General features: G+C 38.1%; 1 protein-coding gene across 1 annotated transcript in view; it reads left to right on the plus strand.

Moving 5' to 3' along the window:
• The window catches only part of wdr27 (WD repeat domain 27), a 46,544-nt gene that overhangs the window by 21,992 nt on the left and 5,064 nt on the right, over positions 1–19,488 (plus strand). Inside the window, exons 22-23 of the mRNA XM_040002026.1 lie at positions 4,406–4,508; positions 7,676–7,774. Coding sequence (XP_039857960.1) covers positions 4,406–4,508; positions 7,676–7,774 — 202 coding nt within the window. The remainder of the gene's footprint in view (positions 1–4,405; positions 4,509–7,675; positions 7,775–19,488) is intronic.

The raw sequence follows: 19,488 nt of genomic DNA on the forward strand, positions 1-19,488 counted from the left end.
TGTAAATGCTACTACAACAATCTTATGTAGTAAATGATTTACTACATAAGATTTCTTTTTGCAAAAGTTTTGAGCAAAGTATATAAAAGATCAAGTAACCCTGATGTCACAGATCAGTTTGTCGACTTCTGTTGTTTTTTGTTTTTTTTTTGTTTTTAACATTTTAGTTTTTTAAATTGGTAAGCATTGTCGCCGACTTTCTAGATGGTATTTCACGGGTGGATCACAATCTCATTGTACTTTTCGGCGTTCATATTTTCAACACCATGAGCACTGTTGTATCAGTAGCTAATGTTCTCATTGTTGTACCTCCTCTGTACACATTGACAACAATTTGAACTAAAAATGTCAAATTTGGAGTCATCAGTATGAAAGAATTCTTTTCAGATGCCTCTTCATCTTTTGTGCTGCACTTGTCTAGTTTCCACTGATGTTTTTTAAGGGCATACTGCACAACATGTACAGACATGCCAAGTTTTCAGCTAATAGCTCTGTTGGAATTACCTTGTTAGTGCAAAATACTATTTTAGATCTGCAAAATTCTTTTATCTTTAGCATTTTGATAAAGCCAGATAAAGAAATGGGAAGAAAATGTGTGTCTTTGCAACTGGCTGGTAGTAACAAAGTGCCAAAAGATAAAGATGAAGACACTCCTGGTCATCCCTTGATTTAGTGGCTTTTTTATGCTTAAATGATTCATAGGTAAAAGTTAAGTGGTTTAACAAACAAACAAAAACAAAAACATTCCTCTGAAGACAGTCAGGTACAAGCATTGGACTGAAGCCTGGATAACTCTTGCACAAGACTACTTTAAGAAAGGATTAGAATGTCTCCTTGTTAGCAAAATATAAGGAAATGAGGGCTAGCTCAAGATGTTCTCCTAATACTGTACATTGAAGGAAGTGATAGTGATCAATATGCTTGGAAATTCTGAAAATGTCTTTTTCATTATGAAATTATTTTGCCAAAATTTGTAACATTCCTATTCAACCTTTATCACCTGTTGACAAACCTGGATGAAGGTTGGCTTCTGAGTCTAGTGTTATTTCACCAAATCCTCCAGATTCTCATAAGTCCAAGAACGTTAGGGAAGAAATCATTTTTATTACACTTCTTTTGTTGAGACTTTAAAGATGACCTTATATTCGACTAACTTCAACATTTTCTTACACAAACATTCATCAGTGATTTGGATTTTTTTTTTTCCTTTCTTCTTTTTTTTTTGGGCCGAGTTGAACGGCATTATTAAGTATTTCATTCTTTCATGTCTGAAGCTGCTTCCATGTGTAACTCCTCTTCCGTCCCTCCATCAAATCTTAATGATATCTGATAAATATTTGTGGCTCGTTTCTAGGTCAACCCCTCATTTTAAGAGGTTTTATCAAACATCCCTCAGTACGCAGAGTTCTTTGGAGGTGAAACATACGCATGGATGAAAACAATTAACGACTATTAACCACAAAACATGGCACCAGGCCACTAAATAAATATTTCAGTCTTGTTTACTGCTAATCAAAGTAATCAAATCAGTGTTAAAATTGTTTATCAAATATCTTTGCAGGGACCCAAAATTCAAAGTTTACTAAACTTGCGGGGACCAACAAGTCCCTTATGGGGACAAAATTTATCGCCCCATAAGTTTAAAGGCATTTTTGAGACTCAAAATGTGGTTTTAGTGTCAGGGATAGAATTAGGTTATGCGTTCGGAATAGGGTAAGGGTTAGGGCTTTGCATTCACTTTTGATGGTTAGGTTTAGGGTAAGTGGCTAGGGAAAGCATTTTGTCAATTAGATGTCCGCACAAGGATATGAAAACACAACTGTGTGCGTGTGTGTGTAAGTTTGATGAACTGACCCTTATATGTACCGGACATTTCAGATATGTGACGCAAATGTTGTCTCTATCCCATGATAATTGTAATGGCGTTAAATTATTTCAAAGGAAATGCACAATAGTTAAAATGGAAATGTCTTTTCATCGAAAAATTTTATACGATGATGCACTGAATTTGTGCTGACAAGCAGAGAATAAGATTACTCAGGAACTCAATCAGACCAGGCATTTTCTTAGAAGGTGCTGATTAAATAAGTGGTCATGTTTCGTTTGACAGCTGCAGGATTGCCAGGACAGCTGTTGTCCATCAGCACGTGATGACCATGGCCACTTTGCCAAACAATTAGTTTAGTATACTGTATAGATCCACTATATTGGTTAAAGTACTTTTAAAGCCATAACCTTTCAGTCACCACTTGTATTTTGATATGTATGCAATGTTCCAGTTGAAGGGTGTACACACCAGCATTAAGCATGATTCAAAATCGATGACATGCTGATTCTAAAAATAGAGAACAGATGGTGATCTGCTTCTCTTTCCATAATTTAATCCGTCTGAATCTATGTGAAGAAATACATAAACAATGTATTTACATGAAGTAATATTAAGAAAAAGCCAGCTCTTATCTGATATGCTCTGGGGCAGTTAAATATTCTGAAATGTATTGGCAGAATATAATGAGCTAGGATTACCCTGCTGATTACCTTGATGATTACACCGAATACCCAAGTGGATTCAATAACTGTATCGGCTCTCACTCAAGAGGATCATACCCTCTGGTGTAGTGATCTGTAAAATGCCAGATAGTTATCACTTACACAACATAGAGTGTGTATGTGTTTAACTCATCTTCCCTTCTTCAGTCAAAACATTATCTTCACGCTCTGGCCTAGAAAACCAGATGAGTGCTTACTGTGAACTGCTAAAGTGTTTTTTAAAGTGCAGTAGTGACAATTTGTGTAAGCACTGTTGCAGCGCAGAAATGTTAAGATGTAGTAATGTTGCCCTAGAAAACAGAACAAGTAATAACTTCTATGTGCTACAGTATTGTTTGGCCTGTTTGTGCTGTTGAAATTCAAATGATGTTTCTATGAGGTATTTTTTACGAAAGAGGATTAGGGCCACCGAAAAAAAAAGTGAGCAAGTCTTTTTTTTTTTCTTCTTTTACAGAACTCTGAGAAAAAATTATTCTGAGATTAAAGTCAGGATTCTGAGAAAAAATAATTCAGAGGAAAAAGTCAGAATTCCAAGAAAAAAGTCAGTCTGGAAAAGAAGAAAATAAAAACGTGACCACTTTTTTTCCCCCAGTGGCCCTAATCCTCTTTCATAATTTTCAGTGCATACATACAAAAATTGGTTTTGTTGCTAGGTTGTTGCTAGGCAACACTATATAGTTATAATGTATGATTTTAAAAATAGCTTTTGTGGATATAAATAAGACTTTATCGTCGTAAATTTAAATTGATAAAACACTTTTATATGGTGAAGATGCACCTGTAACCATTGCTGATATAGATAAGAACCTTCATGGGCCTAAAATGTACCTGCATGTCAAGTTTGACTGCTAAACTCCTGATCTTGTAGGAGTTGATGAAAAATGAAGCAAACACAGACAGAAAGTTTGTGTATTATAAAAGAAAAGAAGTTTTTTTGTGACGAAAAAGTTCATTATTTAAGAAATAACTGTTCGAAATCTTTCCAAAATCTGAAGAGCAAAACCTATGGACTGTCCCATCTTGTTGCCTCTGTTCTGTCATATGGCCTTTTTATTGAGGGCTACATGAGCAAATGTCATAGTCAGCTGACAATGTCGTCATCTTGAAAAAAATAGATAATTAAGTAATCCCATTGAATACGAGAGAAGAGCAATGAAAGTAAGCATGCCATTAAACTGAATCAACAGTTTTCTGGCACAGTCTTAGCACCAACTCAACATTATAAGTTCCATAAAGTTCTGGTACTGGGTATATCAGATTTCTTTATGGTCGGTGAATATGTCCTACTTTTAGCCCAACTTAATGACATTAGCATGTGAATGTCAAAGACATGCTCTCACCAGATGCTGTCAAAGGACTGGCCTGCCAGTATGCCAGCCCATATAGAGGCACTAGCTTAGTTACCTGTTAGTGGCATTGCAAAGACATTACATGCCTTTGCAAACCAAATGAAACAGCACAGAAGTTGCATGAGGGAAACATTTTTCATTAACGAAGTCTCTTTCCTGTGTTTTCCTTGAGTCATGCTCAACTCCCTGTGCTCAGCTGGTTCAGTTGTTTGTAAAGCAGTCCATGGAGTGCCGTTCTCCTTCTGTTCCATATATTTTGCACCTTCAGCTCAACGCTTCAGCATCGTAATGTGTGCACTGTGAAATAGCATGCATAGCAAAGATATCCCAGTTCCCAAACATTTATTTTAAGTTTACTAGACCCAGTAAAACCTTTTAGATTACCTTATAACATACAAACTAATATAAAGGATCACTGGTCACGCATCAAGTCTGTCCGTCACATAAAGTTGTTTGAATTTATTAACATCAGTGATTTCTTACGACTGTGTGCTTCTTCTCACCAGGTGTGTACGGCGTTATGAGAACCATGTAAATCGCTGCCAGCCCTGCTCTTCAGCCGTTTCGCCATGTGGACGCTTCATTGCCACAGGCTCTGAGGATAACTGTGTAAGCAGTCTCACTGGGTCCATCAAAGCCACCTGTATACATTGCAAACAGATAAAAAAAAATCATCATAGGGATTAAAACATTATAAAGTGAAACAGAAAAGTTTTGACCTTTTGCAATATCTAGGCTGTTCTTCATCTTGTTTTTTCCTATAAAAGTTCAATTCAGGTTTATTTATATTGCACCAACAACAGTTGCCTCAAGGTGCTTTATAATGTAAGGTAAAGATTGTACAATAACTGAAAACCCCACAAGTCAAACAACCCACTACAAGCATCCATTTGGCAACAGTGGGAAGGAAAAGCTCCCTTTTAACAGGAAGAAATGTCTGGCAGAACCAGACTCAGGGATGGGCAGCCTGGTTGAGGGTGAGGTCAAAGTGTCAGACGGTTTGCTTGATTTATTTATTGATTGATAAAGTCTACATAGGTTATGCAGAACTAACGTAAAAAGCACTTAAAAGCAGAGTTGGCTTTCTGATGTCATCGGACACACTGATCAAGTGCATCTCATGTCCTTAAGAAACAGGAATAATCCAGCAAAGACCTGACACAGCACCTGAGAGATGGCCAAGTATTTTAGACATAATATAGACATAAAATAGATATACATGTCCTGGTTGTAAAACATTTATGTTACATGATCCTGCTTGGCGAAATGCCCATGGCACAGGTATTCAGAATGGCTTTTGGAGGAGTTGGTAGAAATGGAAATTTAAATTGTACCATTACAGGACACTACAGGTAAGATCACTCAAACTGGTGTTAAGAAGGAAAGCAAACCAAACACGTGACTTGTGCACTGTAGAACCAAGTGGTTCAGTTCGGGACAAAGAAAAAAAGCTATGGCCTTGGTTTGGCAAAATGTGATGGCTTCAACAAGACTGATTCTAAATCCACTAATTATATAATACCTCTACTCATCGCAAAATCACTGAGACCTACAAGATTAACTTTAAAAATTAATTCCCAAACCCTAACCTTTTCATATCTCCCAAGATGCCGTATCTCCTCACCGCCTGCTCCCCCGATCCTCCTTCCTATAGATTCACTTTCAGTCTCAGACTTGCTCGCATGGATGCCAGAGCTGTCTCACATGTGGCACCCTAGTTTTAGAGTTCTCTACCTGCTAATGTTTGGCTAATAAACGTTGTCATCCAAGTTAAAACTACAACATAACTGACCTTAGGAAGGTAAAAATAGCAGCAAAAATGATTAATATCTTTATCAGTTTTACCTCCATTTAAGGAAAGGACTGTTTGTGCTTGACTCGGAGATTTTTATTTGGATTCAACCCTTTTTCCAAAGAAGTCAACATTCATGTTGAAGCACAACTGTTTAATTGCTTTTCCAGAGCTTGCCTGACTTTCAAGACGTTTCCAGAAGACAGCCTCCCTTTTCCTTATCCATCTCTCTGTTCTTCTCGTATACGTGCTTGTTGAAAGCAGTGGAATAATATATGCATGCTGCTGATTCTTATTAATTATGGGGACTCAGCACAGCACAGACTTTTGCATCTCTGTTGAGATCGGTCATTTCCAGCGTTTCTTGGAAACCGGGAGAGTATACGGTAGTGAGCTACATCGTATTTATTTGTAGCTGCCTTGAGACTTATATGAGCCAGACACATTTGTACTTGTCTTAATATATCAAAAAGCAATCATGGAAAAAAAAAAAAAGGAACCTGAATAGTCTAAAAAAGACTCCCTAGATCATATTACACATTTTCCAAAAAACTTAGCCCAAAAGTAACCGAAGTGGAATATCATTTTAGCATGGCTGATATTAAGCTTTTCTATATACAGATGAAATATGTATTATTTCTTATCATGAAACTGTGACTTAATTATCAATTTATTAATCAGAATATATGCTCAGTGATATATTGCAAACCCTCCTGACCCTGGGCTCTGCTCCGTTTCAGTTACTATTGACATAAACTAATACATCATGTGATCCATGTGATATTAAAACATTCCTAAGATAACTTTTTTCTTCCATATACCTAAATCCCTTTCAGGCATCACACACTTCATAAGCCTTAGACAGGAGTCACTCTTTTGACAGGATTCAATTGAAGCAGGGTTTTTTTTTTCTTTTTTTCGGGGAAACATGATACAAAACAGCTGCAGGAATTTGATGAGTCTTCATCTTGTAGCAGACATCCCCACATCTGTTTTTATCTGTCCTTATGGCACTGAGGTTAATGCATTTTTCTAAAAACTTACTGATTATATTTAGAAAAAGCATACCATAACAAACTTTCTGTTCTAAGGTCTCAAATGAAACAGATGGAGACATTCAGTACGCTAACGATTTTTGGGGGTTTTCTTTTTTAAATCAACAAGAGGAAGTATAAAATCCACAACTCCCACAGGGGCGATTAACAATTCCTAACTACCTCAAAGCAAAATACACTAGTAACACGTAGTATCTGCAAGGCTTTGTTATAATTGGTAATGGCAGCTTGATTTTGAGATGTTCACTATTTTGAGATCTGTCTGTGCAACAAACTTCAGTATGAGTATTTATGCTTTAACATTAAAATTTACGCTTACACAGTTTTTAAAGCTGAAAATCAGCATCCAACACTCAGGTGTTTAAAGTGACCTTCTTCATCACTGTTTACCATTATTTATATCATAGGTTATCCGAGCACTCGGGAATCAGGAAACTACTCAGTAAATATAAGAAGAAGCATAGGACATAAAAAGAATGCAAACCGTGTTTTGATAAATTACAGATTTTGTTAATTACTGAAAAACTGCTAAAATTCCCTGTTTATTTACTCTATTGAACTTCAGTTATTTTGAGATTAGTCCAGCACGAAGGATGATTGACTTTGGCGTGATTTTTAGTGTCTGCTACATGTCTGATTTCTGGACAAGCTTTAATCGCTTTAATACTCCTGTTTACAAGAAATTTGGGCTTTGGACATTTACCCCTAGCAATCAATCTTGGCTGGACATTTTACTATATACATGCACTGTATATTAAATGTCATTTGTGTCTGGAAGTACAAAAAAAGATAAACATTTACCCTTGAAGCTGAAATGATACTCAAGTTGATCTGTATTATCATCATGCTCGTCAGAACATAATTGTGTGTTGTAAGTACAATGGTACACACTATGCTTCTGTATACATTCATTGTGTCCTTAATTGCAGGCCTATGTGTACGACATCCGTAGCAGCAACTATCTCCACAGATTACAAAACCACTCAGACACTGTGCTTAATGTGGCCTTCAACCCTGCTACACCACAGGTAAGACTCTGATTACTGTTTGTTTTTGTGCATAGATAAATATGCAATGATGTGCCTCAATAAAATATCGTTGCTTCATATTCCAATGAAAACTGAATGATCTCCTCTGGGACGACTTATTAAGGTGTCTTTGTCTGTACTCACTGCGTAGTATAGTCAACACAATACTTTAAATGTGACAAATGATTTACTTGATGTCATCTATCAGTTTGTGGATTGAACTGAGTTTAACATTTTAGCAATATTCACCTTTTTTTTGTAGGGAGCTAACCCTAGCTAGGTTAGTGAGCAAGGTAGCCTATGTAACTATGCAGTCTATAGTGCGATATCTACAATACTATACAAAAATCTTGAGGTACTGTTCATTTCTTTACATTATGCTATGAAAATAAGAAATAGGTGCAGCATTTTTTTTTTGAAACAAGTGAATTCATGCAAGCCAAAAGTACAGATTCTATAATTCCAGTGACTGAAAGTCAATTTTTGGTATGACAATCATTATTCTTCAACACATCTTGAACTCCTCTTTATGTAGTCTTCAGGAATAGTTCTCCAGGCTTCTTAAAAACATCCAAAGCTCTTCTTCTTTGGATGTTGGCTGCCTTTGATTCCTTTGATTCCGTAAAGATGGATGCAAACTGCTTCAATAATGTGGAGGTCCAAGCTCTGGGGAGGCCTATTCATGACTGAAAGTGTTCAATTGATGGTAATTCTCTACATCCATAATTCCATCAGTTTCGACAATATCCCTAATGCTACTGGCTGAAATCCAGCACCGAGCCATGACAGAGCCTTCTGTGTCTTACAGATGGCTGTACCTCTCTCTTTATCTCCTTCATACATAGAACAACAATTCATTGGGGTGCCAGTTTAGCTCAGTAAGTTCAGCAAGCCTCCCATATATTATAAGACTAATGAAGAGGTCTGGTTTCAAATTTGCCCCAAGGTCATTTTATGCATTCTTCCCCTAGTCTTTCACTCAGCTTTCCTGTCTTTTCTGCACTTTCCTATCACAATAAAGGCTAAAAAGCCCCCATAAAAATATTGGATTTATCATTCCACAAGACCTGTTGACACTGATTTTTAGTCCAGTTCTTTTGTAAGTTGGCATAACTCATCCTTTTCTCCCTGATTCTCTGTGACTGGTAGCAAAGTTTAAAACTGGTTCCGGTTAAATTGTCTGTGATGCATAGATACAACACTGGTTCATCCCTTGAGTTTGGTATTTCTTTGCTTAAATGATTCATAGGCCTGTGTTAAGTTGCTTAACAAACAAAGAAAAAACATTCCTCTGGTGGTTAGGTTCAAGGGCTTTCAGGACTGAAGATGAATGAAAATGAGCCAACGAAAGACTACACACAGCAGGGAACCAAAACACTGCAGCCATCAGACCTAAATAAGCAAAAGCAAACAAGCTGGTTTCCGAGCTGGTTGATTGCTGTACACAATGTAACACATCAAGACAGATTGCTACAGGATCTTTTGTCATTCGTTTTTTTTATCTTTGCTTCCGGTAGCCACATTTTCATGTCTGATACATCTAAGTGTTCAGTCTGGATTCTAGTACCACACCGGAGACTGGATTTACTATAATGGCACTTCAGCCAGTTTTATTATTGGGGCTTCTCCCATTGAAGCGATCATAAGTCAGCAAAACTCTGAAACTAGAACTTCCTGATCCTGCACTTGTTTGACTGGGATAAAACCTTACAGAATCCAATCCTTGGAGCCAGGGCATAGGTGCATATGCATGCAGGAATCTTCAGATCATAGACACTGTGAGCTCTGTACTCAATAGCGTGAATCGTTTAATGCTAAGTTACATCACCCACGGTCAAAATGCCTCAGTAATGAAAAATCATGTGACCTGTGCTATCTTTACTCACTTGTGACTCAAAGCTGCTTTCAATTAAAAAAAAATATTGAAAGGGTTTAGTTTGTGCTGTCATCCATCCATCTTCTTTTGCTAATGGTTAGGCTGGAGCTTATCAAAGTTATCACGGATCGAGATGCAGAGTACACCCTACACAGGTTGCCAGTCTGTTGCAGGGGTTGTTCTGTGATCTATGAATTATTAAAAGTTATCCACAAGGATTTAAAACTGTTTATCTTTGCCTGGCCTGCCATCAATCTAGAAGAAAACAATTCATGGAATGTGGGGAGTTGCACCAAAGAAAACAGAAAAGATATGTGTTTACTTTGAATTGCCATTACAGTGCTGCTTTATACCAACATGCTTTTAGTGACTAACAACATATATAGTGCCTTTTTAATAAAGCAACGCATTCCTTTGAAAATATCCAAAGCAAGAATACTTATAAAAAATAAAATCTAAAATATAGATTCTACGTTATAATATCACAGCCTTTGCTGAACATCTTTTAAGATTTGTTGACTGTGTTGTCAACTCAAGGCACATGTTTTAAATCTGCATGTCCATTTTTGTAACTCAATTCAGCGAAACTTTGGAGCACAATGATACATTCAGATTTCCCAGCTTGAAAGTGGAAAGCTTGGTTCATAGCCATTATCTGGCTGAAGTACAGTGATCTGCAGAGTTTGAAGACACACTTCATCAGTCAGGGCGTGCTTGCTCAACATTAGTACTTCTGTACATTTTGTTTTACTTGATGGGACAAATCAGAAATTCAGAAACAAGACATGTTGAATCAATAGACTTTATCTTACTTTCCAACACACGTGTCGGGTTGTAGATTGAAATAGTGATATATATCTTATCAGAAAGTAAATGTATATAATGTAATAATGATGAACATATACTCTAGTAGTATTTACATTCTCACATTCATGTAACAGGCCTTTGCATACAGAATACATTATAAAAAATGAGGGTTTTGCTGTAAAAACCAGTACAGCCTTGCCACAAACTAGGTCAAACTAGGCTGAAAGTTGATATAAGAATTATGTTGATGTTAAGACGTACAGGCATCTAAATGTTTAGTTAGGTAATTTATCTGAGTCTTGTGGATTAGTCAAGTCATTTTTGCCTGTTTTGTTGAATTTTAGTGGACGTCACAAGTTTAGCTTACTGGTAAATTGTCCTCTGCATTTTGTCAACCAATTATCTGATTGCGGTTAGTACACAGCTGGGCACAGTTGCATGCATCCACCACAGATCGCTGTTCCCAAAATGATTTCAGGGTGGTTTGACAAAACCCGTTTAGGGAGGCAGTTTTGCTCAGTTGTCATTGGAGATGGGTCTGATGGCATAAAAGCTCAGTAAATGTTATGATTCCATCCATAGCACTGGTATGACTTTATTTACTGGTTCTTTAATTTTTCCTCAGTTTCTCAAAAGTTCAGTAACTCCCTTTGTCCATAATTTTGCCAGATGTGATCATTAGCAAATCTTGTTTGCTTACTTGTGAAGCAGATAGTTTATTTTAACCCTGCAGAAGTGCCTGTTCACCTGGTGCTAACTTATACTTTACTCAGATTATCTAGGTTTGTTTGCGTGTGTGGAATTGCGTGCTTACCTATCTGTGGTTTAATTTTTGTGAGCCAAAAGCAATAAGTCAAAAGTCATTTTAAGTTCAAGAAGTCCTGAGAAATGGCCGGTTAGTTCTAAAGTTAACCATGTGATATATTGGAAATATGCTGTGCTCATGCTTTCTCCTAAGACAAAGTGCTGGCAAAAAATGTCCCTAACCTGTGTTCACCTTGCTGTTGATCTACATTTGAGGGCCAGATGTTCTCCATATTTACAGCTGTGAGAAACTTCTGATGGGAGACACAGACAGATAAGGCAATGCATATTTTCCACTCATTTATCACTCATGTTTTCCACCTGAATACTTAAAAGAGAATCAAGCAGACAGATCCACCTCAGGGTTTATTCCCTTAGGTTTATTCCTGTACTTTAGTCTGTAATTAGGGATTTTAGCTTTTATTGTCACTTCACAATGCTGTCTTATAAAATCGTGTGGGAGTTGCATTGTATGCAGCTGTAAATTTGTTTGCAATTTGTTTGCTTTCCCGTGTTGAACCTTTATGTGCTACTGTGTAAATTAGAGCAGAAGGATTTTCACATGCAACAGGGGTGTTCTTGTCATTCCTTGCATATAATACAAAATAGGATGTTCTTTTTTTCTTTTTTGAGATTACAATTTAGTAGTGCCTTTAAACAAGGCAGTCATGCTACTGTATCCACAGGTACTTTTTCCACTAAATTTGGAATTTTGGATTCATATGTAAAGAAAAATGCTTTAGCCAGAAGTGAAGAAACGGGTTACTGGGTCAGATGAGGGGCACAGATTTCATGGCGCTGCACACTGTTTGGATTGCTCATATTTCTGTACTGTGTCATCCTGACCTGCTGATAGCTTGACTATCAGCAGGTCAGGACTGCTGATAGCTTGACTATCAGCAGTTCACTTCAAAAGAGGGTTCATTATTGGTGTAGATGAGCTCTTTTAAGCATCTGTTGAACCAGTTGTTACTCTTTGTGAAAATATCCCTCTTCTTTGTCTAAAGAGCTTGGAAAGAAAATGGTTCATCTTCTTCAGTTTTTAGAACTGAAGAAGCTTCTCGGATGAGAGGTGAAACATCTTCAAGAAACTTAAAGAAGTCCAGACGCTTTTCGTTCCAAGCTCTTTAGACCACGATGACCTGGATGACTGAGAACCTTTACAGACATGTCCCTCTTCTTTCTGACACTTGATCTTTAAGTTAAGGACCTTGTTCATCTAAACCTCAGTGAGTAATTTAGCAAACAAACTGAAGCCAGCTGATGCTTAAAGTGTTTTTGTTTGTGTTGCTTTTTTGCCTACTGATGCCTTATCAGTAATTTGGTTTAGCACATTGGAATTTTTTTCCTATAAAAGTTGTTAGTATCAGTTGTAGATAATTTTGTTTCTGTAGACATAAAGTTTTCATTTTAATTACGAAAATTAAAGTTCCCCTAGTCCCCAGTCCCCCTTTCAGAAGGCATGTCAGTGGGTTTAGGGAGGTCCTAAAAGTATTCCCTGACTGCCTGACTATATCCTCAGTTGAATTCAGCAGCACCACACTTACACTGTACACCCTGTGAGTGGAGCTTCGGCTGCCAGTACCCATCAGCTGCCTCCAAAGTCCCACAGGCTAACCAAGCCCGATAGGACTCCGTCTTCAGCTTGATTACTGTGTCCACCATCAGGTTCAGGGATTTTCACCATGACACCTTGCGACCAAAACTCCTTGCAGCTGCCTCGGCAATGGAGGCGCAGAACATGATCCATTTGGACTGAATGTCCCCAGCCTCCGTCGGAATGCTGTCGAAGTTCTGCCAGAGATGGGAGTTAAAGATCTCCCAGACCAAGGCCTTTCCCAGACGTTCCCAGCTCACTGTTAGTATATATTTAGGTGTGCCAGGTCTTTCCAGCATCCTCCCCTAACCCTCGATAGGTGATCATCAGTTGACAGCTCAGCTCCTCCCTTCACCCAAGTGTCCAGAACATATGGTGCCATTACATAATCAATCACTGGCTTGATGCCACATGCACTTAAGGACATATTTATGTGCAAACATGGTGTTTATTTTGGACAAACTATGAGTTCCACAGAAGTCTAATAGTAAAACACCACCTGGGTTCAGATCAGAAAGGCCATTCCTCCCTTACACCCCTTCAGGTATCACTGTCATTGCCCACATGAGCATTGAAGTCTCCCACAAGAATGACGGTGTGAAGGCGGACCCTCAAGAACCTCACTCAGTGACCCCAAAAAGTTAGGGCAATATACTGAGTAAGCTGAGGGGATATAAGAATACCCTCCTCTGCCGCCAATTCTCAATGAAGGCAATTCCAAAGGCTTGCATTGAGGTGAACCCAACTATAACTCAACCACACATACCATCTTAGGGTCTTTCCCCACCAGTGAGGTGACGTTCTATTTCTCAATAGCCAGCCTTGACAGTTGGGGATCAGATCGTCATGGGCCTCTGCCCCTGACTGCTGCTCGGCACACATTGCACCCGACCCATATGGAGCCTCCTGCAGGTGCTGGGCCTACAGGAGGGTGGGCCCAATTTGCTCCTTCGGGCTGCACCCGGCCAGACCCCAAGGCTCCTACAGCTCAGTCATTGGATGCTCCCCCTCTGGCTCCCTCCCCAGGCCTGGCTCCAGCTTAATATTAGACGAAAATACAAACGTTTTTAAATGATGATTTCATTTATCAAGGGAAAAATCAGCCACCAACCTGTCTCGTCGTATGTAAAATAATAAGTGGCCCTTTACAGGTATGGACTGAGACAAAAAAATCAGCCCTAGCATTTTTGGTCCAAGCAGGCCACCATGGTTGGTCGCAAATGGTCCAGTTAAATATACGCACATAAAAATATTTGAAACTATCATTATGTGTATCAGGGTTTTTTTTATCTGGTTGGTACAGTCGTTGGATTAGCACATCTTAGCTGATACTAGTTAAATAAAAAGTGTAGCTTTTAGAGAAACTGTATGTATATATAATAATCATACACATACTGTATTTTGTTTCAATTTCAATTTGTTGGATTATTGATATTGAAAGTTTTTCTTTTCTATCAGGTTGTAAAGCTGTTGTTGGATTCGGACATCTTAGTAGCAGTGCATGCATGTGACAATAAAAAACTACTCTTTAACTGTTAGTCAAAGCGGTTATTAGCGGGAGACAGATCGATCAAAATATTGATAGTATTGATGCTCGCACTGGGATTGGATCTCTTTTGTTCTGTTAGGTAACTATTGTGAAAGGTAAAAATCACAGTGATTTTGTGGTCATTAATATGTGTTCAGAATATGAATTTCATGATGATTCATCTCATAATTCATGACATATTGCACTCCTCTACATAGGCTGTCTTCATAGGTTAAGTATTTATATCAGTATTAGTATTGGCAAAAGTGGTCCTGTATTTACTTGGTATCGTACTGAAAATTGTGGTTTCACACATCACTAGAAGTCATTAATTTTACTTTAAAATTTGAATCTCTACTTTCCAACCATTTTCTTATCATGTTATTTAGAACTTCCTCCATCTCTTTCTCACTCTGTTGTTGAGACTGCTATCCCTTCTCCTGCACTTCTCTGTTTAGCGCCTCTTGTGACTACGAGGGGGTTGTTGCTGGTACTATTGCTGCTTATATGATTAATTTAATTTACTTAATTTGACATATATTGCACCATTTCACTTTTGTTTGTCCATCATTATCAGCGTCTTCAACAATAAACTCTACAAGGTGCATGAGTGCAATGGGAACGTAGGGGCCAGATTTGATTGGGCAATCCAGTGTCACTAATGAACAAATGTGTTTCTGTTAGTGCTTGCATGGCCGGGGTGCAGCAGCCCCACAAGCCGGCCTGTAGCCTGTATAATTATCAACAAAGAAAAAAGAAATATTGACCCATCAGCCCACAAGTACGTTGGCTCACCAGGCAAATGCGTAGTATGCTAGATTACCAGTCCAGCCCTGCCCCCTAAACATAATAACTGGTTAACCACTTTGGCAGCAAAAACTGTAATCAAGCATTTGCAATAGCTGGCAATGAGTCTTTCACATCACTGTGGAGGAATTTTGGCCCACTCTTCTTTGCCAAATTGTTTTTATTCAGTGCAATTCAGTTATTAGATTTAGGGGTCGATTACTTTTCCACATATAGCCAGGTAGATTTGGATAGCTTTTTTCTTTAGTAAATAAAACCATAATTTAAAATTTAAAATGTATCTAATTTTACACTTTGTTTGATGATCTGAAACATTTAAGTGTGACAAATGTGCAAAAAAACTAAAAAATCACTAATGGCTCAAATACTTTTTCACACCACTGTATCTTACTGTAAGTTACTGGACCACCTCGCTACACGTCTGGTCAGTTTCTGAGTCATACATCTGTTTTTGTTTTGTTTTTTGTTATAATCTACTGTCTTCTTTTAGAGTCTTTGGACTAAGTGAATGTTTTTGAACTCTGAGGTACTTGGTTCTCATTTGCACTTAGTGTGTTGGAGGTAGCGCAGAACCATGACCACTTGCTGACACAATCAGTTGTCTGCAAAACTTTAACACGTACGATCATCCAAACTAAGATGAACAAAGAGTGAGTCATATCTGTGACTTTGCATGCTAAGTGCTTTTCTTGTCTCTCTATGTCAGCTTTTATCATCTTTACTTTTCGCAGCCGGGCAAAAAAACCCCAGCTGTTGTCCCAGTAGACATTTTTACTGTATCATTTTTAATTTGTGGCCATTTGGCAGCTGTTACTCACACAGCAGGGATGGACTAGGATATAAAAGGATCCCTGGAGTTTTTCCCTGAGATGCAGCACAGTACGATCAGCACAATTACAGCTGTAATGAATAGCAATTCAATTTTATATCTTCGTGGTTGCAACTGCTGGTTGGAAAAAGTAGCACATTTGAGGACTCCAGTGAAATAAGATGCACTTTCTGATGCTGTTACATTATTATTTTATTAGTTTACAATGGTTTTTAGGTTATTTAATAGTAAAAATCATTGGTTGTTACTACCTATTTTACCTAACAGCACCACACAAACCAATATATGAGTAATTTTGGTGTATCACGAATACCAGTGATGTCAGCGCAACACTTTGATTCATGTACATTGTACACTCACAGCCACTTTATTAGGCACACTCTTCTAGCAGTAGGTTGACCATTATTTTGCTGTTAGAACTACTGCAGGCAGATTAAACAAGATGCTGGAAACTTTCCTGGGAGATTGAACAGTTGCTGTAGATTTGCCAGCTGCATATCCAAATGCAAATCTCCCATTCTGTCACATTCCAAAGGTACTCTGTTGGATGAAGTTTGTTTGAAGCTTCGTGATATGGTGCATAATTCTGCTGGAAGCAGCCATCAGAAGATGAGTACACTGAGAGCATAAACGGGATGACACAGGTGGAATGGAGCCCTCCTTTCATGTTGTTTACTTCAAATTTTGACCCCACCATTCAAACCTTGCAGCATAAATTGAGGAAGCAACATTTTTACAGTCTCCGGTTCCCCAGTTTTTGTGAGCCTGTGTGTCGCCTCAGCTTCCTATTGTTAGCTGACACAAGTGCGGTCTGGGTGTGGTATTCAGCAGTTTCTCAAATACTCAGACCAAAGCATCTGGCACCAACAACCATGCCTCATTCAAGTAGACATGTTCAAGTCAACTTTAATGTTGTGTTGTTTCTACTTGCCCATTGAGCTGCCCATTTGATTGGCTGATTACGGATGGATGGATGGATGGATGGATGGATGGATGGATGGATGGATGGATGGATGGATGGATGGATGGATAGATAGATAGATAGATAGATAGATAGATAGATAGATATGTTTCCTCTTGACCTCAGACATTACCCCCTTCGTACTGTCGCAGCCAGAGAATAAATACAGAGGTGGACTGCTGTCTACTCCAGAATGTCACATTACAGTGAGACACAGACTGAGCTGAGACAGCCTGGCCTGTGTTCAGCACAGCTGGAACTGCAATGAACAGGAAGTTTCAAAGTCACAAGAGACATTTTTAAGTATCGAAACCTTTCACATGCATTAGACAGAACTTCTTCAGCTGGCTGTGGTCTTAGGTAATAATGGTGAACTTCCTTTGTCCCAGTACTCAAAATGTTAAGTTCAGATCTGTGAGTACAATCAGATTTCTTGATTTTTTTCTATTTTCCCTCATTTTGTGCAATTTTAATGTTTTAAAGATACACAGATATAAAGATTTACATTTAAAAAATATAAGGGTAAGTGGAGGATATAAAACATTATATTTTATATAACTACTTTCTTATATTCACCCAGATGGTATTGTCTGTTGTCTAATGTCTAAAAGGTTCTGAGTGTGAATATATCCATAAGTTACCAACTATTTATCACCACGAGCAACAGACTATACATTTCTTTTATTGATCCCATGTCTATGTAAAGTCAAGACTGAGATAACCGTGGTGACCATCTGCCCCTTTTTCCATCTGTCATCTGGATCCTCCTTCAACTCTCAGCATGGTCACTACAGAACATCTTGCTATGTTGGCGTTTGTGAAATTTGTGCTCCACAGCTGATGAATGGCATCCTCTGGGAGGGGAAAACACATTGTTCGCCATATTATCAAATCCTTAGCATTTGTTCATACCGGTTTCTATAGACATATACTTTCTGTCATCCAGAGTGCCAAAATTTGACTCACCATTGAAAATCTAATCCACATTGCTTTCTCAATCGGCATTTTTATTCTGGCTTTGAACTGTTGATTTGTGGTTTCTTTTCCGTGGTGTTGAGCCAGTTGCTAACAATAAATTATGCAACATGGGTGACAAACCATGCAATGGATTTTCTGATCTTACTCAGAATTCCTAAAAAGTTTGGACTTGGACTTTGTTCAACCAAACCTCAAAACAAATGAACAAAACTCTCAAATGGAGCCTCAGGTTATGTGCGTAAGGTTATCTAAAATTCCACAGAAATCAAACTTGATGAAAACTGTGTCTGTCTTGAAAATGAAGCTATAATGTCAGCCAAACCTGTCATGACCCACAATGACTCCTTTCTGTGTTTCTATAGTAAGTCAGTATTTTTAACAAAAACATCTGATACCAAAGGTCACATAAAACCTTCAGCTACCCTTATTATGTGGGCTTGTTTGGGGCAAAATAAAAGTTTAAGGTTGCAAAGATGTAATGTGTTGGATTCCTTTGGACTTTTCTGTGTTTATCTCTTAACACTACATGCTTACATTGGTGTATTATCACAGTAACAGTGGTTTTGGATCAGAGTTGATCCAAAACCATGGTTGCTACTGTAGCTGTCGTCTAACTCTCATAAGTTTTAGGTCAAGGATGTCAAACTCATTTTACATTGTGGACTGTATACAGCCCACTTAGCTCTTAAGTGGGCTGGACCAGCATAACTCCCCTTTCTGTTAGTGTAAAGAAACCTAACTACACATTTAATCCCTAAGAAAATTAAAATGAAGTGCAATTTTAACAATAAGTCTCAGTTTTTCTATATAATTACAAAATCTTGCCTAATTGTGCCACAAATCTGCCATATTAAAGAAATATGTCAGAAATAAATGTGTAAAATGGCAGTAAATGTTCTAGTTGTTCATTCCCCAGTTAAGTCCTGTAATAATAAAGTAGAAAGTTGTTAACTGACTTTTTTAACTTTAACTGTTAACTGTGACCCAACTGGAAAAGTTGGAAATGTCTACAGTTGTGAACAAAAAATGAAAATCAGGAATTCTTCTTTCTTCTTTTTGCTTTACTTTGGTGCAATATGAATGGCCATGGTGGAGGTTTTTTAGCTATAAAACCTATAAAAATACAGTTCACATTTTCCAAAGCCTTCCAGTGGGCCAGATTGGAGTCTTTCCTGGGCTGATTCTGGCCCCCGGGACTTATGTTTGACATCCCTGTTTCAGGCTTTTCAGCTGCCTGGGAGCAAGAACCAGACAGCCTGGCTGTTGTTGATTAAGGTCATTGAAGTGGACGTCATGGTGTACAAAGACTCACGATCACATACTATGCATATTTAGATGTAATATGTTTGTGCTCACTGGGTTGCCTTTATGAGGAAGTTAACTTGTCTCTGGGATTCACACTCGCCAGGAATTCTTTAATGTGTCTATAGAAGAGAAACTGCAACTTTCACCCTTCAAAGGAAGAATGCATCCAGCCCAGTTTAGTGTGTTTGAGTCATCCTCAGACCTCAGCTATTGTGACTCCCT

The sequence above is a fragment of the Simochromis diagramma genome, unplaced genomic scaffold (assembly GCF_900408965.1).
Source record: "Simochromis diagramma unplaced genomic scaffold, fSimDia1.1 OVJJ01000421.1, whole genome shotgun sequence".
In the NCBI taxonomy this organism is placed as follows: Eukaryota; Metazoa; Chordata; class Actinopteri; order Cichliformes; family Cichlidae; genus Simochromis; species Simochromis diagramma.